This window comes from Felis catus, chromosome B3 (genome assembly GCF_018350175.1).
Source record: "Felis catus isolate Fca126 chromosome B3, F.catus_Fca126_mat1.0, whole genome shotgun sequence".
Classification (NCBI taxonomy): domain Eukaryota; kingdom Metazoa; phylum Chordata; class Mammalia; order Carnivora; family Felidae; genus Felis; species Felis catus.
Window position 1 is genome coordinate 64,228,565 of NC_058373.1, and position 22,505 is coordinate 64,251,069.

General features: G+C 45.7%; 1 protein-coding gene across 4 annotated transcripts in view; it reads left to right on the plus strand.

Moving 5' to 3' along the window:
- The first annotated feature begins 5,630 nt into the window (after window positions 1-5,630).
- The window catches only part of RASGRP1 (RAS guanyl releasing protein 1), an 82,191-nt gene continuing 65,316 nt past the window's right edge, over window positions 5,631-22,505 (plus strand). For 2 of the 4 annotated variants that reach the window (XM_045059564.1, XM_045059565.1), the window contains exons 1-2: window positions 7,409-7,638; window positions 12,332-12,516. In XM_045059564.1, coding sequence (XP_044915499.1) covers window positions 7,424-7,638; window positions 12,332-12,516 — 400 coding nt within the window. In that variant the 5' untranslated portion in view covers window positions 7,409-7,423. Of the gene's footprint in view, window positions 5,738-7,408; window positions 7,639-7,678; window positions 7,908-12,331; window positions 12,517-22,505 lie in introns of those variants that run through there. The other 2 variants (XM_045059566.1, XM_023255509.2) reach the window with 2 other exon arrangements.

A 22,505-nucleotide genomic window follows, 5' to 3' on the forward strand; every position in this document is an offset into this window, starting at 1 on the left:
CTAAAACTGCTCTTAGGCATCGAGTTGAGTACTTGCTTCCCTAAACTATAAGACCAGACATGGCACACACCAAGGGCTGCAGTAGGGATGATTTCCAGGATACACACAGTCTTTGATATGTCATTTTATTTTTTGTTACATGGATTTCTGCCTTTTTAAATGAAACAAAATGACTTAGCAGAGAAGGAGCGCATAAAAATAAAATTGTATAATGCAGATCAATTACGAAGGCTAGCCAGACTTTGCAAATACCTGCTAGAAACCAGGAAACAGAAATGAGATGAACAACGGCAAAGACAAAAGTTTTACTACCTGTGACATAATCTTTTCCAGAAAGACTCGATGCTGTTTCGGTCAAGAGGCCAAATTTGAAGACATGATGCAATTCTCAATTTGTTACTGACTCACCTTGCAGCCTAAGACAAGTCACTTATCTCTGTGCCTTGGGAAGGACTCTGGTGAGTAATAAACAAATAAAAATGGAAAGTCCTCTATTAACTAAGGGGCATCTCCTATCTACAGAAGTCCCAGGAAAAATTCGGGAAGATTTGGGATTCCCCACCCCTCAGCCCTGAAAGTCTAGAACTTCCCTGTGTTAGACAGTCCCCAGTCATGAAGACTCAGTCTAGCATGTTTCCAGAGGACTCCCACAACCCTAAATCTCCCCCAGCAAACCAGTGCATATTTAAACATTTTTTTTAATTTTAGAGAGAGGGAGCATTTGGGGGGAGGAGGAGAGGGAGAGGGAGAGAGAGAGAGAGAGAGAGAGAGAGAGAGAATCTCAAGCAGGCTCCATGCTTAGTGCAGAGCCCAATGCCAGGCTTGATCCCACAACCCTGGGATCATAACCTGAGCCATAATCAAGAGTCAGATCCTTAACCGACTAAGCCACCCAGGTGCCCCACAATGACTTAGATTTTTAAGAGGACTTTCTAAACAACTGCCAACATCAATTATACATAATTGTCCAGGTCCATCCTGAGTCCAACTCAGATTCCTCACCCCCTCCCCACACAAATACAAACTTCTGACATCAAAGCAATAACACTACAGCGGGATCACACCTGCCTGGGCCAAATTAAGATCCAGCATGTGCTAACCTTCCTCAGGGAACAAAGCCTCACTTCTGGGGCACTTGAAAAATCACAAATAATGGGCACTGACTGGATTTATCACAACATATGGCAATGCTTTTAACCGATTAATTTAAAATCAATTAAGCAGAACACTCAGTTGACTATTGACAGTGAGGTCTCTATCCATACTTACGAAGCCACAATGTAGACTTCTCCATCCAGCTGCACACTTTGCTCAGAGTTCAAAGTATCCTCAGTTTGATACAAGGTACAGCAAAAAAAAAAAAAAAAAAAAAAAAAAGGGAGGGGGGTTGGGGGGAGGAGCGATATGAAACAAAAAAGACAGCTTTCTTTTACAGTAAATTTTGGCTATCATTTGGCTGGACGCTGAGATCAGTTGCTAATTAGACATGGAGGCAGATCAGTCTTGGTCAATATTTGCAGCAAATTTAAGCTTTGAGCTTTGTTTTTTAATCAATGCATTTCTAATTGTCATGTTGGTTGCTCTCTTGGGTGTGACTTTGTTATTCGTGAAACGCAAACTCTGTACTCAGGGAACACAGTTACCCACAAGGTTGAAGATACACTCTTCTTAGTGGGGCCAACAGAGCCTCATGTCCTACTTCCAAAACCAGAGGAACACAGAAGACGGATGATTCCAGCTCACTTTATACTTTCCGAAGCCTGCTCTCTGCCCAGAAGAGTTTCACTCCTGTTCCTATGACAAAGAATCAGACTGAATACAAAGACACTTACACCCCACATGGGGTGGGGAAGACTGGGCTTTGGCACAGAGCAGTGGGACGGGGGTGAGAACCCCACCTACTGCTTGTAAGTTGTGTGTGAAATAAGTTACTTCAGTACTTCTTAAATATGAATAATGTATGACCCATTTTAAAGGGAAAATTGTTTTATCTAGATTCTTAACTATATGTCTACAGATGACCCCCATTTGAGAAACACTCACCCCTATTAATGTACGGTGATTTTCCCCACTGCACACATGCAAGTGCATCTATTAATATTCAGGAGTTTTCATTTCAATCCTATACTTATCACAGCGCTTTTTTGAGTGTGTATTAAACAGTTTTTGTACCCAGAAAACCACATCCTTTGACTGGTCCAGGCCATTTGAATCTTTCTATGAACTGTTTTTTTCCAGCTTTTACCCATGTGTCTTTGTACAGGTTAAATTATTAAGCAGTCACGATGCTGACGCGGTGCCAGGTACACAATAGGAGTTTTAAAAATAGTGGTTGCATTCCAAAACTAGCTTTAGCATTTAGATTATTGCCATTCTGTTTGCGATGCCAGCCATTTGAGAGGGAGCCCGGTGTTGGAGTTTAATTAACTCCGGTCCTTTTTCAACAGTTCCTTTCAAGCACCCAAAGGCAGACTTGAGGAGTGGTGTTAATTGAATCACGTCTAAAGTGGAGGGGATTTAAAGAGCTCATGGGGGGACTCGTCAAGGTGTGAAGCCTCTCAGATTCTGTCAAGGCAACAAGATTAAGTCAGACTTGAGAACCTTATTTATCCATTGGCAGGGGGTGGGGAGAATCAGAGTAATTTCCTGAGTGTCCTACTTAGTTCAGCAAAGCACTTGTTCTTCCTCCTCCTTACTTCCACATCCTCCTTTTCTCTGAAAGACTCTCCCCTCCCCTCCCCTTCCCTGGCCCTTCACCTCCTCTCTCTGTTTGGCTCACTGTTCACCTTAACCTTTGCATAGTAGCCTAGACCTCACTTCCTCTAAGAAGCTGGCTCCCCATGAATCAACAGCTAGGGTACTATCCCTTTGGGTGTCATCGCATAGCACTTACTAGGTTCTGGAAGCATTCACTTTGTATGCCCACAGCTTGGCACCGACTCATCCCTCAGCGGTTGCTACGTGCTAGGTCTCGGCCATGTCATATCATCACCAGCAAAGTTCCATGAGGTAGGCCTTGTTTGTATCCATTTTCACAGACATGAAGATGGAGGTCTAGAAAAGTTAACTTGCTCAGGGTCACATTACCGGGAGGCATGAGGGCTGAAATGCGTGAAAAATATGCTCTTTGACTTTATATATATAAACTTGAACAAAGCAGATTCACCAGCAACTCACCTTTGCTGGTCCCGGCCTCTGGTTTTTTAAAGCTACTCAGGCCGGAATCAGAAGGTAAGCTCTATGTCAGAATGATTCAAAATAGGATTTATTTATTGAATAGATGTTTGTGCATAATACAAAAATAAAAGCTACAAAAGAGGAAACAATGAAAATTAAGATTCCGCCCCCCCCCCCAACTCAGAGCCAGCTAGATGCCTTTTCCAGAAGTAACTATGAAGATCTATTGTTACCACGACAGGTAGATCTAGAACTATATTTTATAAACGATGAATCCAGCCTAGTAATGGATCAATGCAGTGGGTCCAGAGCAGCATTCATTTTTTAAGGTCATTAAAAAGATATGTTTGAATGAGCACTGGGTGTTGTATGGAAACCAATTTGACAATAAATTTCATATATTAAAAAAAAAGATATATTTGAAAGGATTATGTTTCACACAGCTTGTGTGTTGGTTTTACACATAGTGTAAATGTACATCGGAGCCACAGAGTGTAAAATGTAACTTTACAGTTCTCATCACAAGGTTATGTTCCAAGCAGTCTGCAAGCCACTCACCTGGTAGACCTAGAAGTTGGAAATTATGAAAGCCACTCCCACACAGAACCTCCATCCTTACCTCCCATGAGTCACTTTGGAACCCAGAAACCTGAATGACCCTAATGAAACAAGTCAGATCCATTTCTTCTCTGTTCAAAGCCCTTCAGGGGCGCCCGTCTGAGGAGGGCAACAGCTATGAGGCAGCATGTATTTCTCTTTGTTTGTTGTGTTAGCATCCTAAAAAAATATATATTCCAAATCAAAAATATGGGCTGCATAATATAAATAAATATGGCTTTGTGGGGAAGGGGCTCTGGGAAGAGACCTCACAGAGATCGGCAGCATCCTTCAAAGTGGCTGAAATCAAGAATGGATATTCACAACTAGGGTCTGTATATGAGATGAGCCATTTTAAAAACAGGACTTTCGTACAATTCCCCTGGAAGAATTCTGGGCGTACCTGAAGGAGAACACTGCCCAGAACAGCTGGCCCATAGACAGAGAGGCTCCCAGGGAGGCAGGACTCTGCATCCATGAGAGGATGCTGAGGACCAAGAAATGAGCAGGGGTCCCACACAAGCCCCCAGTCTATAGGCACGAAGCAAGAGGGGCTGCTTCTCGTGTGGGCAGTTCCTGCAGCCTTGGTCCAAGGTGAGCGGCAGCAGGAACGCAGTGTCCGGTGTGCTGCTGCACGGGACAGCAGCACCGTAACAAAATAATGAGGCCAATTCTCCGTGCCTCAGAAACAGGAGCAGCACTCAGCGGGAGAGTAAAGCGTGATGCCGCATCGGCTCCTTCCCTTCCCTCTCCATCCCTCTTCACTCCTCTCTGGAGCTGTGGCAGCTTTGTCCTCTCAGTTGCATGTGGGGCCTCCACTGGGACACCTCATGGTGTCCCCAGCAGCACAGGGGTAACCAGACTCTGAAGGGGCAGCTCCTGGAAGTCAGAATGTAAAATCGTGGTGCATTTGTTCATTTGTTGACTTGGTTACTGTCTGTCTGTTGGATTAGTGAGCTTGCATGAACAGGGATCTCATCTGTCTTGTTCTCTACCAAATTCTCAAGGCCACGGACAGCATCTGATACAAAATTGGCAAGCAGTGAATGTATCTTAAACGGATGAATGTTCAGCAACAGAGAAAGTGAGAGCTGTGGTGGCCATAGGTTCTCCAAGGACAGCTAGGCAGATTGCGAATGGTTTGTACCCCTCTGTACCTGGGAGGTAGCCCTGTGTATCCCCTCTAGGGTGACTTGACAGTTTGCCATGCATATGGTGTAGCTGTGCCTTTGTGTGTTTACCAGGTGAAAAGAGACGGCAGGCGGAAGGAAGTTCACAAGCAAAAGCACCAAGGCTTGTAAGAACACAGGGCACAGCATTACCAGGAGTGACGGAGGTGCCGCCTAAGAGGTCAGGTGCCTGGGAAGGCATGGCTAGAGGCTAGGCTGGACAGGTAAGGTCCGGTTGTGGAGACACACACCATTAACAAGTTTGCACTTTATTCTGTAGCCAACCCGGGATCCCTTAGTGGTTTGGAAGCAGACTAATGACGTGATCAGGTAACTCTGAAAGCAATATGAAAGAAGGATCAGAGAAAAGGAGGTTCTGTAAGTAGGGAAGCCAATTATGAGTCTATGACGCATGTCCAGATTCAGAGATAATGGGGGCTGAGATCAACGTGTCGCCATGGAGATGGCCTCTGGGACAATGAAAAGAGGTGACCAGTTGGAAATGTGAGTGTGAATGTTAGATATCAAGGTCGAATATTCAGACCGAAAGTCACATGGGTCCTGTTGAAGTCATGGAAGAAAATAAAAACGCCTAATTTGAGTAATGTATCATTTAGAAAATCTGATGAAAATTGGTGTTTTTAGTTTCAGAGGCTTTGCACATACCCACCAAAAAAGCCAAGTAAAGGTCCATGGACATCAGTTAAGAACACCTGATTGAACAGAGGAAGAATGACGGAGCCCCAACCTCTCTCAACGACGACAGTTGGTATTGGCTACAGCCCATCCGAGAGGTAGGAGAAGACAGGACCAGAGAAATGGAGAACTTTGTTCTTGAGGTCAGAGGTGCCTCACACAACACCAGGGAGACTAACCACATAGCAGAAGATGAATAAAGAGATAGAGCTCACTTCTAATTTTTTACATGTTTAGAAAAGATAAATTGTTTAAGTAGAAATGACCAGAAAGCCTCATCAAAGAACTCAGGTGGGTTCAGACACAGTCAGGTGCAGGTGGAGTGCAGCACTCTCAGGAAGCCAGAGATAAAGACGCTTCCCAGGCAGAAGCAGGCCTCTTTCTTCAGTAAACTCAGCAAGACTTGCTTACCGACTGAATCACTAATAATTTCTATACTTCTATATGTAACGGACTCTGGTGTTCAGGTGTGTGCAACTGCCTACATGTGTGTATATGCCAAATATATACACGATACACAGTATTGTGTGTATACACCAATTTATCTATATATGTGGATATGAACACATATTTACATATAATTTTTCATTTACATAAAGGTATGTTTATCCATTTAGCATATATACATATGCATATGCCATATAGTCTAGAAAACTGACATAATTTAATATTTAATAAATATCCACATGCTCCTTCTATATACATGGCTTGGACTGGGGACACCTTGGCTGTGACCCAATGTTTATGATGATTCTCTGGAGAAATTTCTTTGTGGTCTTACCATTAAGAAGAGTTGATATTCTCTTGAATAATTTTTTTTGTCTTGCACGTGACAGAAATTTTATTCTAGACCAAGCTCCCTTTTGAACATGACTACTAGAAATCTGGGAGACAAATTTTGGTCCCAGTTGTAACCAAGTGCATGGGGATCTATGTGGTGCGTTAAAAAAAACAAAAAAAACAAAAACACGACTTTCACTTCTGGCTCCATTTTATATGCCTTATTTTTCACTTTTCGTTTCACTCACTTCTTTCTGTAGGTTATGTGCCTTTGTAAGCTTTTCTTTTGGCATATAAACATGAAGAAATATAGAAATGACATCACAGAGGGAGACTTTAAGGTCCAGAACATTATGGCTGGGAAGAAACCTATTATTGTGGCTGGAGTTAAGGCATGTAAGGATGATAATGGGTGTGTTAATAGGACAGCCCAGCAGCGATTACAGGGAGTGAGACAGATCTCAGCCCAGGTCCCAGTTCTCTCTGCTGTTTACCAGTCGTGTGGTGGGAGGCATCTTATTCTCCATGTCCTCTCATCTCGAAAACAGTGACTTCTTGGGATTTGGGGGGATGGCTTAAACGAGGCAACGTATAGAAAGCACTTTAGCACAACGCATTCCATCAGTTAGCTACTGTTACCATCACTATCTTTTGGACAAGCAGAGCTAGGCCGCCATTCCTGGCTCGGTCCGCTGTAAGAAAGTTCTCTCCCCGCCCCCCCTCCCCGCATCTCCCACACCCACAGTCGCCAGGCGGCCAGCCGTCTCACGCCAAATACGGATCACACTTCTGGAGCGCACCTCCGCTCCCGCCGCCTCCCGCGGGAGTGCAGGGCGCCAATCTCCGGCCAAAGTCCCGCAAATTGCTACCAAGAAGGCCCGGGAGGCGCGGGCTCAGGCAGATCCACACCTGAGCGTTAGTTCCTTACCCCGACCCAGCTGCCCTCTGACACATACAAGGGGGCCTGCGAAGGGCCCCGGGGTCCTCCGCGAGGCCGGACTGGAATGCGGGGGCGGGGGCCCCAGCGCGCCGCCGGGCTCGCACCTCCCCCGCGGTGCCCCCGGAGCTTCCCCAGCCCTCGGCTCCCCTTCAGACTTGACCCGGGGGCCGGGAGCGGCGGGCTGCGCCGCGAGGCGCTCGCGCTGGATGGGGGCGGGCTTCGGAGAGCAGCCCGAGAGCGCCACACATTTCCTACACCGATAGCATCAGCGCGTGTCAGGTGGTTGGTGCGGGCGAGAGAGTGCGCGCGCGCGTGAGGGCGAGAGGGCGCGCTCACAGAAACTTTGTGCCTGCGGGTGCGCCTCGGGCGGGCTCGCCGGCTGCGAGAGCGGCGTGTGGGCGGCCGGGGGCGGAGGGGCCCGGCAGGCGGCGGCGGCGGTGGCGATGCGCCGCGCCCCGCCGAGCCCGTCCCGCCGCGCTAGGTGAGGCGGCCGCGGGAGCGCCGGCCGCGGCCATGGGCACCCTGGGCAAGGCGAGAGAGGCTCCGAGGTGAGTAGGGGCCCGGGGCCTCGGCGGCGCCGTCTTCCTTCCTTGGGGCGGGCGACCCCGCGAGCCCTCTCAGGGGGCTGGGGGAGGGGGTGAGTGGGCGGGCGACATGGGTGCCTCCTTCTACGGGAAGTTGCTGACCCGGGGTCCGGGCGGCGGCAGGCCAGGGTCTCGGCTCAAGTCCGGGGAAGCGGGCGACCGGGCAAGAGGGGCGGGGAGCTGGGTCGTGCGCGCCACGAGCTCCGGAGTTGCACCGACGGCCCTCCCCACCCCGTCCCGGCTCCCCGGCGTCCGGCACCTGGGTCTCTCCCACTCGCGGACTTTCCGTACCACCCGCACCTGCTGCGGTCCCGGGGCTCTGGCAGCGCCACCTGCCGGCCTCTCCCTGCCCTGCGGATCCGGGGCAGGGCCCGGAAAGGCCAGCGGCCGTTTGCAGGGAGCGAGTGGCGGTCCCTGAAACATACAGCCTTCTGGGTGGAAACTATGCGCCCCTCCACCCCCACTGCGATTCTAGAGAGATGTGTTAGGAGCGTCTCGAAGATGAAGTTAGTGTGGTAGTGCAAAGTCTTTTGGCAGGGGAAAGAGGCCTGGGGGGTGGCGGGGTGGCAGGCAACTTTGAGTGTGCCCCCCTTAGAGCAGGAGGGCCTGGGCACAGCACGCCAGTGCGCTCTTCCCAACTTCCTCCACGTGGACTCTAGTGTGACCGGCCCGCACAGACATGCCCGCGAGAGGCAGGAAGCTTTGCTCTGCTGGACTTTTTGGAGCCGAAGGTTCTTGGCCCTTTCTACACTCGGGCACCCTGACGGTGTTTGCCCCAGGGTGCAGCCCTGCACCTTCCCTAGATTGAGGGGAGGGGTGTCTGTAAGTTAAATTGAGTATACATTAGAGGGCTGAGGGAGAGGACAGGACTGGAAAGAATCCTAACCAGAAGCCAACCAAAGCCATCTTCTGCAGAGAAAGTTGTGGAAGTCTGTGTTCTCATTCCTCCGTTTCATCGCTTAACTCACTCTTCTTGGCTAGTTTTCCTAAAAAGTTCAACCTCACAGTGTGTGCCCTCTGCTGAGGCACCTGTGCTGGAGAGGATTTCACCTGAGCCAGGTCAGAGTTTCCACCGCCTCCTTGCTTCCTGAGGCAAATTCCATGCAGCCTTGGCCACTCATAGTTCTCAGAAAACCCCTTCAAGTTAATGTGTTTCTCTCTGGCCTTATTTTTTTATTTTATGTTTTAATTTACATGGGAACATTTGGCTCCAGTCCTTTAAAAATATGCTTTTGGAGACTTAGAGTATTCTTTCTATGATTTTTAAATACTCTTTGATCTACCTATAATGAAACATTTTGTACATCCTTATCTGTAGACCTTTCACCAGAAGACCGAGTGGTTTGAAGGTTTGTCAGGAAGCAGCAGTCAAGAGACTGAGCAGCCAAAGAGCCGAGTTTCCTACTTTATGGCGCAGATAACCCTATCTTCCCAGACCTCTCGGGATGCAGTGTGGTTTTTAGTAGCATCTCTTCTCCCTGGTGTCTTGGGCCCAAACTGTGCGTCTCTTTGGCCTCCATTCTCCTAGATTACATTTCTCACCTTCCCTTCCCCCTACCCTAAATACTCCCTTCACACTCTTTTTCTTTCTGTGTGGATCTACCCTTAGTTCCCTCTTAGTTCTGATAAAAGCATCTGCCTCTAAGAATCACCTTGTGAGCCAAAGTGGTTTCCCCTACGGCTGACATTAGGGAGCATTACCAGAATTAGAGCCAGCGCACTTTTCAGAATCCTCAGTGGTCGATGCCACCAACCGAGAGAGAAAATGGAATGTTTCCTGGATCCCACAGTTGAGAGACAGAGATTAACACCTCCCAGCCCCAGAGGAAAGAACTGTATATGGAGATAGGACCTGTGGCCTGTGGTTGAGTCCAGTGGCTGCCTCTCTTTGGAAGGCCTAAGAGAAAAAGACTTCTCTTGAGAAGGACTTCGTTTTCATCTTTCCCGCCTTTGCCTTGGTGGGGGTCTTCATGGTGGAAAGGCAGCAACGGAGGCAGAAGTGTTTCCAACACTGGACAACGAGCACCAGGTTTAGAGAGTTGTCTGTACTTATAGGAGGGGATGGGAGCCTAGCCGGCGAACAAAGCGTGGGGCGCAGGAGGCCCGGCTTCTACCAGTCTCTGCTCCAGTGGCATTGCCTTTCTGAGCCTGGACCTCCACATATGTATATGAAAGTTTGGAATGTGACCATCAAGAGCCTGCCCAGCTCTGAAGACTGTTCCTGGGGCCCACAGGAGGGTATGAGGTGGAGACTTTATGTTATCAGCTATGCTTTTGGATGATTTTTGAGTCTTAAACTTTTCAGCCTCTCTCTGGCAGTCTGCTTCTAATTCTAATGTAGTGAAAGTTGTATGGTCCCAAGCACAGTAAATACTTATCAAATAAAGCCAGAGAGGCATCAGGTACAAATCCCAGATCTAGCACATATGAGCTGTACAACCGTGGCTATGTCATTTAGCAGCTTTTAGATTCAGTTTCAACTTCATGTAATGGAGGTGATCTCTTTCTGGGGTATAGGCTTTAAAAATCATTTAAACCTCCCAGTACAGTGCATGTGATATCATAGGTGCTAAGTTCATTATGGTCATTATTACTTTCTCTTGATTTCAGATACTGATCTGATCCTGGGGTTATCACAGGGCCTGGATAAAAATCAGTCATGGTCAGAAACTTAAGTCCTGTAACACCAACTTGATCTTTCAGAAATCACTTCCTTGGGTTAGTAGATTCTGGGTAGCCAGTTGTTGATGCAATTTCACTGGGCCCACCCCAGGCCAAAAGCAGAGTCCAGTGGTCACTGCCGGACCAGCGCCACGGAGCTAGTTTGAAACAGATCAGAGGGCATGGTCTTCCCTCCACTAGTCTGGCTGCGTACTGGGTGGCCCGTAGTTCAGTACACTCTCTTTTAGCAGAGAATCCATGTGTGCCCCCAGCATTTCATTTTGATCAAAGCATTTCAGCCCCTTCTGGGGGATGAGATTATATCTTACTGGAGCAGCTTCCCCCAACACTCCACCTGGAACTGGTTCTCTCTTCTGAGAACATCACGCTTCTTACGCTTGACACCCACAGGACACTTAAGATTTGTAGAGCTGTCTTTTCATGGTGTAGGTCTGGTTCTCCAACTAGATTTTTGAATTAAGGAACGTCTAGTTTACCTTTCTACAACAGCAGCAATAAGTAATGTAATGAGTATGCCTTACAGTTTACAGAGTACCTCACATAGACTGTCTCACTCCAGTCCCCTTCCCCTCTGGCCTATCACAGTGTCTTACTAATAGAATAAGTACTTATTAACTAATGTCCTTATGTGTTTAGCAAAATATATAGTGAGTAGCTAAAGTTATGGATCTGAGGCACAAATTTTTTTGTCTCCTCTTCGGTCGTAAACTCTGAAATAACCAAAGCCACAGAATTAATTATATGTTCAAAGAAGTTAACCAGCAACGACACCCATCACTATTAAACCTGAAAAGATTATAGATATGCATCTGTGTGTTTAAATAGGAAAGAAAGTAAAATACTTCATCATTTTGCAAACAACTTGACCTGTACTGATGAGGTCATGACCAAAGACAAAAGCTAAGTGAGAGAGAACATAGGTGACCTATTGGATTCCTAAGCCATTTCCAGATCCAGACTTCTCCTTTTACATTCAGTTCTGAAGTAAAGCTCACATAAGCTCTGCTTTTTTTTTTTTTAAATCAGTATTCCCCAATTAAGGACTTGATAGAATGATAATATTTAGTGGTAAAAACTGACATATAATGATTGCCAGTATTATCAACAATGGAAAACAGAATCTTCGAGATTTGTGAGAAAGGCAAGATTAGCTGAAAATTTGAACACCTCCACTGTAAATCCTCTCCCTTGCACATGGGTCTTTAGTCTTTGACTTCTCCCCTAAAGTTCAGAGGTGTTTTTGAGGCCACCTGACCTTCTGCAGCATCTCTGGTATTGCTCAAGATGAATGAATTTAGTTGAAGATGAGACCAAATAAAACAATGCTTCAGACCCAAGTCAGTGGACTTCCAGCTAAAATATTGGTAGGAGCTAAGGACTACCTACATGGCCTGGCCTCTGCCTCTCTGGTTCAGGAGCCAGAGCCAGCACGCCAAAGCAATTCTAATCCCAGACTGAAGAGCCCTCGTTGCAGCCCTGAAATCTCACCTTATTATTTGCTTGGGAGATGTCTCTTTAACAGCCAACCAGTCCGTTTGGTGCATTTGCCAAGTGGGAGGGGTATGTCTTCTATCAGCCCAACTCTCAGGATTAATTGTCTTATCTCTACTCCTTTCCTGCCCAATCTGCCTTCAGAGCTTGGAGCTGCCAGTCTGTCTGTCCCCTGGCTGCTTGGCTTGCACTCACTGCCTCCCCTCTTTCCCCAGGAAACCTTCTCATGGCTGCAGAGCTGCCACTAAAGCAAAACTAGAGGCGAAGTCAGCCAGCAGCCCCTTCCCTTCTCATCCCAGCCTGGCCCAGATCACCCAGTTCCGCATGATGGTGTCTCTGGGACATTTAGCCAAAGGAGCCAGCCTGGACGATCTCATCGACAGCTGCATTCAATCTTTTGGTGAGTTCGCTAACTACCCACTTGCATAAAAATCTATTACTTTGTTCTTCCTTAAAAAGTTGCTTTGTGGAATAGCAACCTAGATTGTATTTTGGCTTTAAAAATATCTTTTGAGCCTTTGAAATGTTGGAGACCGTGTGCAGTGCCTATGGCACATGACTGTGTGGGTGTAATAGGTCGTGATGAGAGGCGTGATTTCAAGTGAGAAAAGTTACGGAGGAGAGTTTGCATTTCCATTTCTCTTAGGATGGAGGTTGTTCCTGTGATGAGAAATCTCATAAAATGCTACTGTGCCTCTGGTGCTTTGACATTCTTCTGCCCTTGTGTTCATAGGGCACACAAAGACAAGGTTACGTGAGCAAACACTGTTATCAAACAGAAATTTGAAAGCCTTTGGATCATGTGGATGATAGAGTGTAATAATCCCCCTTACAATTGGAGGGTAGTTGTGAGGGACTAGGAAAGGACAGGTTTTAAAGCCAGAATGTCTGTGACTGGAAGATACTGGTTAGGAAGTATTTGTGATTGGGGGTCAGGGATCTGGGCGGGGGGTAAGCAGACACACACATGGACCGTGAATTCTCTAGAATGCTGCCCTCTGTCATCACCATTCTCAGCCTGAAGGGTGCACGGTTTCATGCAGCTCACGAGCGGTTATCTGCAAAGATGCCCATTTTTTTAAAAAAATCTTATAAGCACTTTTTTTGGATTGTGATTTGTGAAATAGTGATTGAAAAATACTATATATTGGTTCCCCTCAAAAAAGGAATTATTAAAATCGATGGAAAATTCATAGATTTCCAGCATCACTGTTCCCCCCTCTGTGCCCACTTTGAACCCCTGCGTCTCCCACCAGGAAGCAGATGAGCACAGGTGGCTCAGCTCAGAAGTGCTGGCTCAGCTCAGAAGTGCCTGCCCATCTCAGACCCTCGTGGAGCCTCCTGGGGGATGTAGGGGAGGCTCGACCCGATCCCAGGCAGCACAACACGCAAATCAGTTAGAATTCAGAACTAGGGATTCTTGGCTGGACATGTTTACCGTTGGGCCAGACCTTATTTATGGAATCGGGAAAGATTTGACATCTTAGGGATACTTGTTTAGTACACTTCAAGTACAAAACTGAGTAGTTCTGATGATTTCCACATTGGTTTAAAGCAGCAGTTCTCACATGTTGGTACAGAATCACACGGAGGTTATCTTTTTTATGAACACAGATTGCTGGGCCCTGCCCCCAGAGTTTCTCCTCTGGTGGACCTGGGGTGGGGCGCAAGGATTTACATTTCTAACAAGTTCCCAGGTGATGCTGATGTAGCTGACCCACGTACTCACTTTGAGAACACTACATTATTGTTGTAGGCTTTTTAACTTGGAAAAGAGGCAGCACTTTTATTATTACTAGGTGAGCCTCAAATTTTAATTAAATTTGTATGTATTTACACTCTAATTTTTCAGTTAAGAATGACACGGGGAGTGGAATGAATGATTGTCTGTTTTAAAATAATCTTAGAAAATACAGGGGCAAGGAGGTGAACCTAGAAGTCAGGAGACTAGTGGGCAGGTGGCTGTGAGGAGCCATTGTTCTTCCTGGGTCTTACTTTCAACTGGCTCCCAACCGGAATGAGCTGCAAAGTTCCTCACACAGTCTTGGTAGTCCTACATACCAGTCTTTTTGCAGGGCACTGTTGCTGTTTCAGGAATAAGGATGTTTATTCTTTTTCCGTTTCACTTTTGAGAAAATGGGGACCGGGAATGTATTTATCAGTAACTTTCTTCCTCTTGTGCCAATCAGGCAACTGCTGGCTGAGGTCAAAGCTGTTTTCCTAACCTTCCAATAATCATGACATCTACCTGAGAAATAGATGACCAGTTCTGAAGTCCTTCCCCAAAAGAACCAAGCCTAATCCACTCCCCTCAACAAATCCTACAGGGGCAAAAGATGTATTGTTTTCTGGAATATGTTGAACTGAAAAAAGTACCTTAAAACCCAAAAGCTTTAAAAATCCCATAGAGGGGCGCCTGGGTGGCGCAGTCGGTTAAGCGTCCGACCTCAGCCAGGTCACGATCTCGCGGTCCGTGAGTTCGAGCCCCGCGTCAGGCTCTGGGCTGATGGCTCGGAGCCTGGAGCCTGTTTCTGATTCTGTGTCTCCCTCTCTCTCTGCCCCTCCCCCGTTCATGCTCTGTCTCTCTGTGTCCCAAAAATAAATAAAAATGTTGAAAAAAAAAATTTAAAAAAAAAATCCCATAGAGTCCAAGAGTCTTATCCACCCTGAGGAAGCATTGATTAAGCCCCTAATGGCAACAGACACAGGCTAGGCAGTGCACAAGGAGAATTACTGTGACCAGACCCCTGTTCCAGTATCAGAGCTTAGAATACCTGAGAAATGCACCTTTCAAGGGAAAAAAGATAGATACACAAGGCAGGGAAATAATCTAAGGCATGTAGGAAGAATACATTCTTTATACATGTGGAGTTTTGAGAAAGTTCATTTCAAGGGTAAGGATGGATTAGGGAGAACAGCCACTGTTCAAACTCCTCTTTGGCCATGGGATTGCAGGGGGAAGGTGGGTAAGTAAGATCTCAAAGTTTTGCATAGTATGCATGCACGGTTTCCTGCCACAGAATTTATATGAAAGAGGTGGAAAAGAAAAGACATGCTACGTCTGGAGGGAGTGGGAGACAGCACGTGATTTTCACTCATGGGGTATCGTGGCCATGTGTCACCAGGGAGGGGAGGGGAGCGGAGTTCGAACAACAGAGGTGAGCAGAGCTGGGGATCATGAGCAGCTCTTGACAAAGAATAATCCGTGGCAGAGTGCCTGCCGGTGCTTCTGGAGGTCTCCTCGGAGGTGATCCGAAAATAGTACAGAGTGAGCCTTCTGTTTCTCTTGAACCTCTTCTTACTAGTTATTTTCCCATGTTTGTATCGGAAAGTTTTGCTTTAGAAGAAAGCAGTCTAGCTTAGTTTTTTGTTAATGAGTTGAGATGTCTTATCATTTTAATGCCTGTGAAAAGAGAGGGAAATGGTACAGACATGTGGGGAGACTATTATTGGTTTGGTTTTGGTAATCTTGCACTTCAGACTCTGGTTGCAGCCACTCTCCCACCAACTTGGGGGGAGAAAAAAAAAAGGAAAAAACACCTGTTTTGAGCATAAAGACTAATTAGTTAATTTCTACTACCTTTTCAGTCGCACCTTCATGCAGATGCTTTGAGGAGGTTTGAATTAGCTAAAGCAGTATGGTGCAGTATGGTTGCTATTAGCCAGATCTGGCTATTTACATATACATTTCAACTAATTAAAATTAAAATAAATGTAAAATGTAGTTCCTCAGCCTCACCCGGCATATTTCAAGTGCTCAGTATCTGCAAGTGGTAGCTGCTGCTGAACAGAGTAAACAAAATATTTCCGTCATGTATGGCAGAAAGTCTGTTACGCAGTGCTGGATGGGGTAGATGGTTGACTTGAAGGGGGAAAGCAACAGAGAGACCTTCTGGAAACTGTGGAACTTGCATATTTCTAGCATCTCTAGGCAATAGCCTGAATACTCGCTAAGGTATCATAGACATTTGGATTTAGCATCTTTACTGATGCCTCTCTCTTTAGTGTTATTAACCATTAATTACCACCCACACTGTTCTCAGAGAGAGTACTTATGACAATGCTTTTAAGGATAGGTGACCAGCACATACATATTAAGGGTAGTCTTGAAGGTCTCACAGCAAGCCTCCTATTGTCACATACAGGGTTACAGATCTGTGATTAGAAACTCAGAGCCTTGAGTCATAGTTCATTGCTTTAACCATGAGACAACCCACTCCCACCTTCTGTTTTAATTGGAGGTCATGCTTTACATTCTCAGCAAATTATTGCCCGTTAATCCACTCTTCAGCTGAGCATAATGAGGCAAATCATCACAACCTGGTACATTTATGTCAAACGTATGTGAATCACACCATCTGTTTCAGGGGTAGAAAAGACCTATGAGATCATCTGGTTTTTAATGTTTTCACTTTTTAAGAGGGCTGCCAGCATTTGGGGCCAAACGGAAGGCTTCTCATGTCCAAATTCACAAAACTTCCCTTGTTCCCTTCTGAATGCCAGACAACTTTCAGCAGCATCAGAAAGAAAGCTGTGAACGTGTTCCAGAAAGGGACCCTCAGCAAGGAACCCTCCTGCTCCCAGGTGGGGTGTAGGCGGACATCCAGCGTCTCTGTCGTACCTGTCAATGTGAAGGGAATCGCAGCTTAGCTGATACCTTTATATTTATAGAGCGTTGTTTATTTTTTATTGGAGCTCCATATGTATTGGTTTTCTTTTCAACTCAAAACAGCTCTGAAATTGGAGGGTCAGGTGGTATTGTCTCCCTTGGACAAATGAGAAAATAAATTGGGCCTCTGAGAATTGATGCAATTTGCCTCGTGCCCTCAGTCTAGAGAGAAAACATGCTGCTCGAGTGCTTTTTCCTCTGTCCCCAGCAGCCCCTTGCAACCTGAGCTGGGGCTAGCTCAGACCCCTCTCCCAGGAAGGCCCCTCTTCATGCACGGGATACCTGCATGCCACACGGGACATGCCTGAACCCTGTGCCCACCTTCTGCAGGCCTGGTCTCCCCCAGATTAGAAGTTAAACTCATTCAATATGAGGACTGTTCATTGGACCCCACATATATATGTCTGCCTGAAATTCTATCTTGAGCAAAGTGTTAATTAAAATTTCCCATAGGTATTGTGCTAATGCTATACAAAGGCCTCCCAAACTAATAGGTATATTTTCTGCAGCACGGAACACTTAGATGTTAGACGTATTTTATAGACCTCAGCTTGTTAAGGGCAAAACACTACACCCACTTTTAAAAATTGGAGCCAAAGAAGACAAACACACACTTTTTGGGACCACACACAGTTCCCTCTGTGGCAAAGGGAAGGCTAGGGATTTCTCACCACTCTGCAGGTTACAGGTTGTGCACCACAGTGAGGTGTCCAGAGGCAACAGGAACACAAGACCAGAAGCCAAGGGCCATGATATCGAAGGGCACTCAGACCCAAGGATGGGCAACTCCAAGGAACAAAGCCAAGTGTAGTGTCAAGAAGGGACTGAAAGCCATGTCCATTGTTGAACACAGGCCCTTTGTGAAGAAGACCCAAGGTGACCGAGTAGCCTCCTCAGTGGAACCCCCAGGTGCTTAGGTGTCACATACAAAGGATAGTCCTTGGGACACCCATGTTCTAAGGCTTCTAGGCATCAGAACAGCTCCAGGGCGTGCCTGTCGTTAGCCCTCTAGAGCAAATTCACATCCTGTGATCCAGATGCTATTTATTCCAAGCAGTACCTTTGCTGCGTCTTCGACAGGCTGGCATCACCCAGTGCCCAGCCTGGCGTGTCCGCCTCTCATGGGTGTGAGGTACAGTGACTGCCAGGCTCAAGAAAGAAGGAGATAGGAAACCCCCGTCACTCGAATCTGTCTCTCCTGCCTGGTGGTGTTGACGGCAGGCTTCCCTCTGTCCAGAGAGATGAGGGTTACCACTGAGAGACGTAGACAGACGGTGGACTGACGTTGGTTGAACACTTACTTCTTGTGGGCTGTAGGGTACTGTGTGTTCACCTGAACTGGGCCCATCAATCTTTACAACAACCCTAATTAATAGGGAGTGGGAGCTCGGGGTGTCACATAACCTGGGGAACTTGGCCCAGTTCATTAGTTGGAGAGCCGCTGGGATCTGAACCGTGGTCATCTTGTCTCCGACGCTCTTGTTCTTTCTACTCTACCAGAGGTTCTCCAACTTGACCATGAGCAGTAATCATCAGGGGTGGGGTGTGTGCATTTAGATTCCTGAGGGTCAACTCCAGAGATTTTCATTCAGCCAGCAGTCGCTGTGGTTTTGATGGAGGTGACCCACGAACTGATGGTGAGAAATACTGTCCTACAGCACACTTGCTATCCCTTCTCAACTGTGCCAACTTCCTTCCAAACTTCCTGCCTGTCAGCGGTTTGGCCGTGGAACTAGACAGCGTGGGTGTTCCTTACAACTACAGTTTGGTTCTTTGCACTCAAAGGCAGCATTCCTTGCCTGCATTTCTGCCTTTAAGCCATGCTCAGACCAGTTTACTGGAGTGCTTAGGGCCCTGGACCCCGTTGTATGCTTGTCCCCCATAGGACAGAGCGTGGCTCTGCTGGGAAACGGGAGAGGTGCTTCATCTAAGTACTTCCCCAAAAGTGCCGCTTTGCCAACAGATGTTTTAAGGCCACTTGTTGACATGAAGGTTGTTGAGTCCGTGATGGAAACACATCAGGAAAGGACGTGAAAGCAAAAGCACTGTAATCAGTAGTTGACCGAAACAGCAGCGATTGGGCGGAGGCCGCTGGAGGTGTTCTGAAGTGCAGGTCCTGCCCCAGGCCCTCCTCCTGGTGGTGGGACCGACCCTCGTCTGCTGGCGCGGTTACAGCTGCTGGATTTGGTGGCTTGTTCTGCAGGTAGTTTGGGCTACCACCTAGCTGGGGTTGTCCTAGAGAGGGAGACAACAGGGGAAGACGAAGAGCCTAAGCAAGGCCGGCTTCACCAGCACCATACTCGGTTTAGTGCCGTTACAGTGCTGAAGCTCTTAATCTGCAAAAGCAGTATTAGATTTCCAGGAGTTTTCAAGCCAGTTGTTAGACACAACCACCATTAAAAACCTGAAATTATATTAAAAATGAAGGTAAGAGGGGCACGTGGGTGGCCTCAGCCGAGCGTCTGACTCTCAGTTTCAGCTCAGGTCATGATCTCATGGTTTGTGAGCTCGAGCCCCGAGTCAGGCTCTGTGCTGTTAGCACAGAGCCTGCTTGGGATTCTCTGTCTCCCTCCATCTCTGCCTCTCCCCTGCACGCACTCTCTCTCTCTCTCTCTCTCTCTCTCCCTCTCCCCCCCCCCCACTTCCTCCCCCTCTCTTTCTTTCTCTCTCAAAAATAAACATTTTAAAAAATGAAGGGCCTCCTGGGTGGCCTCAGTTGAGCATCTGCCTCTCAGTTTCAGCTCAGGTCATGATCTCACAGTTTGTGAGCTTGAGCCCCAAGTCAGGCTCTGTGCTAACAGCACAGAGCCTGCTTGGGATTCTCTGTCTCCCTGCCTCTCCCCTGCACGTTCTCTCTCTCTCTCTCTCTCTCTCAAAATTAAAGAAACATTTTAAAAAATGAAGGGGCTCCTGAGTGGCTCAGTTGGTTAAGCCTCTGGCTTCCGCTCAGGTCGTGATCTCACGGTTTGTGAGTTCAAGCCCCATGTCAGGCTCTGTGCTGACAGCTCAGAGCCCGGAGCCTGCTTCAGTTTGTGTGTGTGTGTGGGTCTGTCTGTCTGTGTCTCTGTCTGCCCCTTCCCTGCTCATTCTCCGTCTCTCTCTCATTCTCTCTCTCAAAAATGAGTATTTTTTTTAATGAAGGTAAGAACCCTCAAAACTCATCATTTCCTAATGCATGACCACATTTTCCTATTATTCTCTATTCTCCCCAGGTTATGCCTGTGGTCCCCACACAGTATGAATGCTACACGGTGGTATGCTGTAGTATATGCATCTCCTCCCCGCCCCCTGATCCGTGAAGTCATGCTGGTTGCTTGAAATTGGCCTGGGTTTGGGGTATTTATACCATGGAATAAATGTTTGTCTACTAATCAGGGCTTCACACACACTAGTTACTAATCAGGGCTTCCGGTTGAACCCTGTCCCTGGAAAGGCCACTGTTACAGGTTTCTGAGCGTAGCACTTACTCCCAGCTGCAGGGTTTACTTACATAGCGAGGTGTCTGTGGTAAAACGAGAAATGTTATTTTGTATCCCCTAATTAGGAGAAATAATATTTTGTCATCCTTTGGCTTCCTTCATGTAACAATCATATAGGACAACTCCATGTGCTCTTCAAAGAAAAGGAACAGTTCACCTCAGCTTAGAGATAAGAAAATCAAATGTGCCTGAAGTTGAAAACTTTTCTTAAAGTGACATTGGAACTTAAAACTAAAACTCAGTCTCACTCAGAAGTTGAAACTATTTGTTTTCATTTTTGCTTTTTTGGTTTACCTCCTCTAAACATTCCCCATGATTCAGCTGTCTCTCATTTCTGACCAGCCAGACCTCAGTTTTGTGACCTCCGTTCTCCACGTGTTATATGCTCTGTTTCTCAGTCCATCTATGTACTCATTTGCCTCCATTTCCCGCTACGTGGTAACAGGTGCTATTGGTAGTTGGATAGATAGGTAGATCCGTATTTATTTTATATATATATATATATATATATATATATATATATATATATATAAAAATATATATATGTACTATATATATATATATAAATATATATATGTACTATATATATATATATATATATGTATAAATAATTCCAAGCTTTTGTTGAATATGTTTTCATAAGTTTCTTTGCCAACTATATTTCCAGTTTTGTGAACTGTTCATACCCTTTATCACTCGCTGTTTAATGTTCTTATTATTAGAGGTTTGCAAAAGCTTTTTATTTATTTTTTTAAACATTTTTTTAAACGTTTATTTATTTTTGAGACAGAGAGAGACAGAGCTTGAACAGGGGAGGGTCAGAGAGAGAGGGAGACACAGAATCCGAAACAGGTTCCGGGCTCTGAGCTGTCAGCACAGAGCCCGACGCGGGGCTCAAACTCACGGACCGCGAGATCATGACCTGAGCCGAAGTCGGACGTCCAACCGACTGAGCCACCCAGGCACCCCTGCAAAAGCTTTTTAAATGAAAAGCTCTTTGAATACCATTTGCTATAGGCATCCCTCCCACCCCAATCCTATTTTCATATTTTATGTTGGTTTGGGATATTAATGTCTAAAAATTTTACATTTTTATGTAGTTAGATTGTACCACATGTTTAAAATCTTTTGCTTTATTAACTCAGAAATTTTTTTAAAAAATATCCTTTTCACACAGATACAGTGAATGCTCCATTGTCATTTTAATCAAAGTTTGAATCAATCTATTGTATGATACAGTTCTGTATTCCACTCTTGTGAATGATCAGTGAAAGCTTGTCAGTAGGTTTTTGCTGAAGAAAAAGAAGCCTCCAGTTTTGTTTCTGAGACTCATTGGCTTAAAACCAGAGAGTCTGGACAGTCGCTTTGTCACTCAGGGCCTCAGTTTCCCCTCGCCATGATGGCGTTGAAGTGACTTCTGAAAGTGACAGTGTCTGGGAGAAGGTGTCATAAGGTCTTCTTGATCATGATGTTGAATGTGAATTTGAAGAAAGTTCTTTACAAGTAATTTCTATGTTTAAAGAAAATACTTTGTTCTATTTGAAGCCAGTACGCTTAGGGTGGAGACTTAGATAACCAACCAAATTTAAATCCATTTTTTCCTAAATTATTAATATAGAGTGAGTCTGTATTGTTCTTACACGTTTTTACTGTCATAAAATGTACAAAGCATAAAATTTACCACTTATATAGACTTGTAAACTATTTTAGTAGTAGTTAACTTGAGTATTTACTGTGAACAATATGGTGTTCGTATTAATATGTTATAGATACATATTATCACTTAATCCCCACCCTTTTATAAGTTCTTGTATTTACAAAGATCTGACACTTAGCTCTCATATTTACTTTTCACATTTTAATAACTTTAAAAATTATGTTCACTACAGAAAATTTAGAAAATACAGATGAGCAAAAAAACAAAATTGCAGTCCTCCTTTCTACCACCAAGAGCAAGATAAGCACTATGAACGTTGTTTGGTATATCTCCCTCGATTCTCTTCCGTGCATGTTTACATGTACTGTAGTCTTGTTGACTTTTCTATGGTAGACTTACTGTTATTAACTCTTTGTTTTCCATAATTCACATTTTAAACAATTGTTATCTTAAAACCAATATTAGTATTGGTAAAGAGGTATGCTAGCATACAAAGTTGCTACTCAGTCATCAAATTGATTTTTTAAAAAAGTTTTGCCATAATCTCTTCAAATGTGGGACATAAAGTTGAAGGTTGTTTGGCA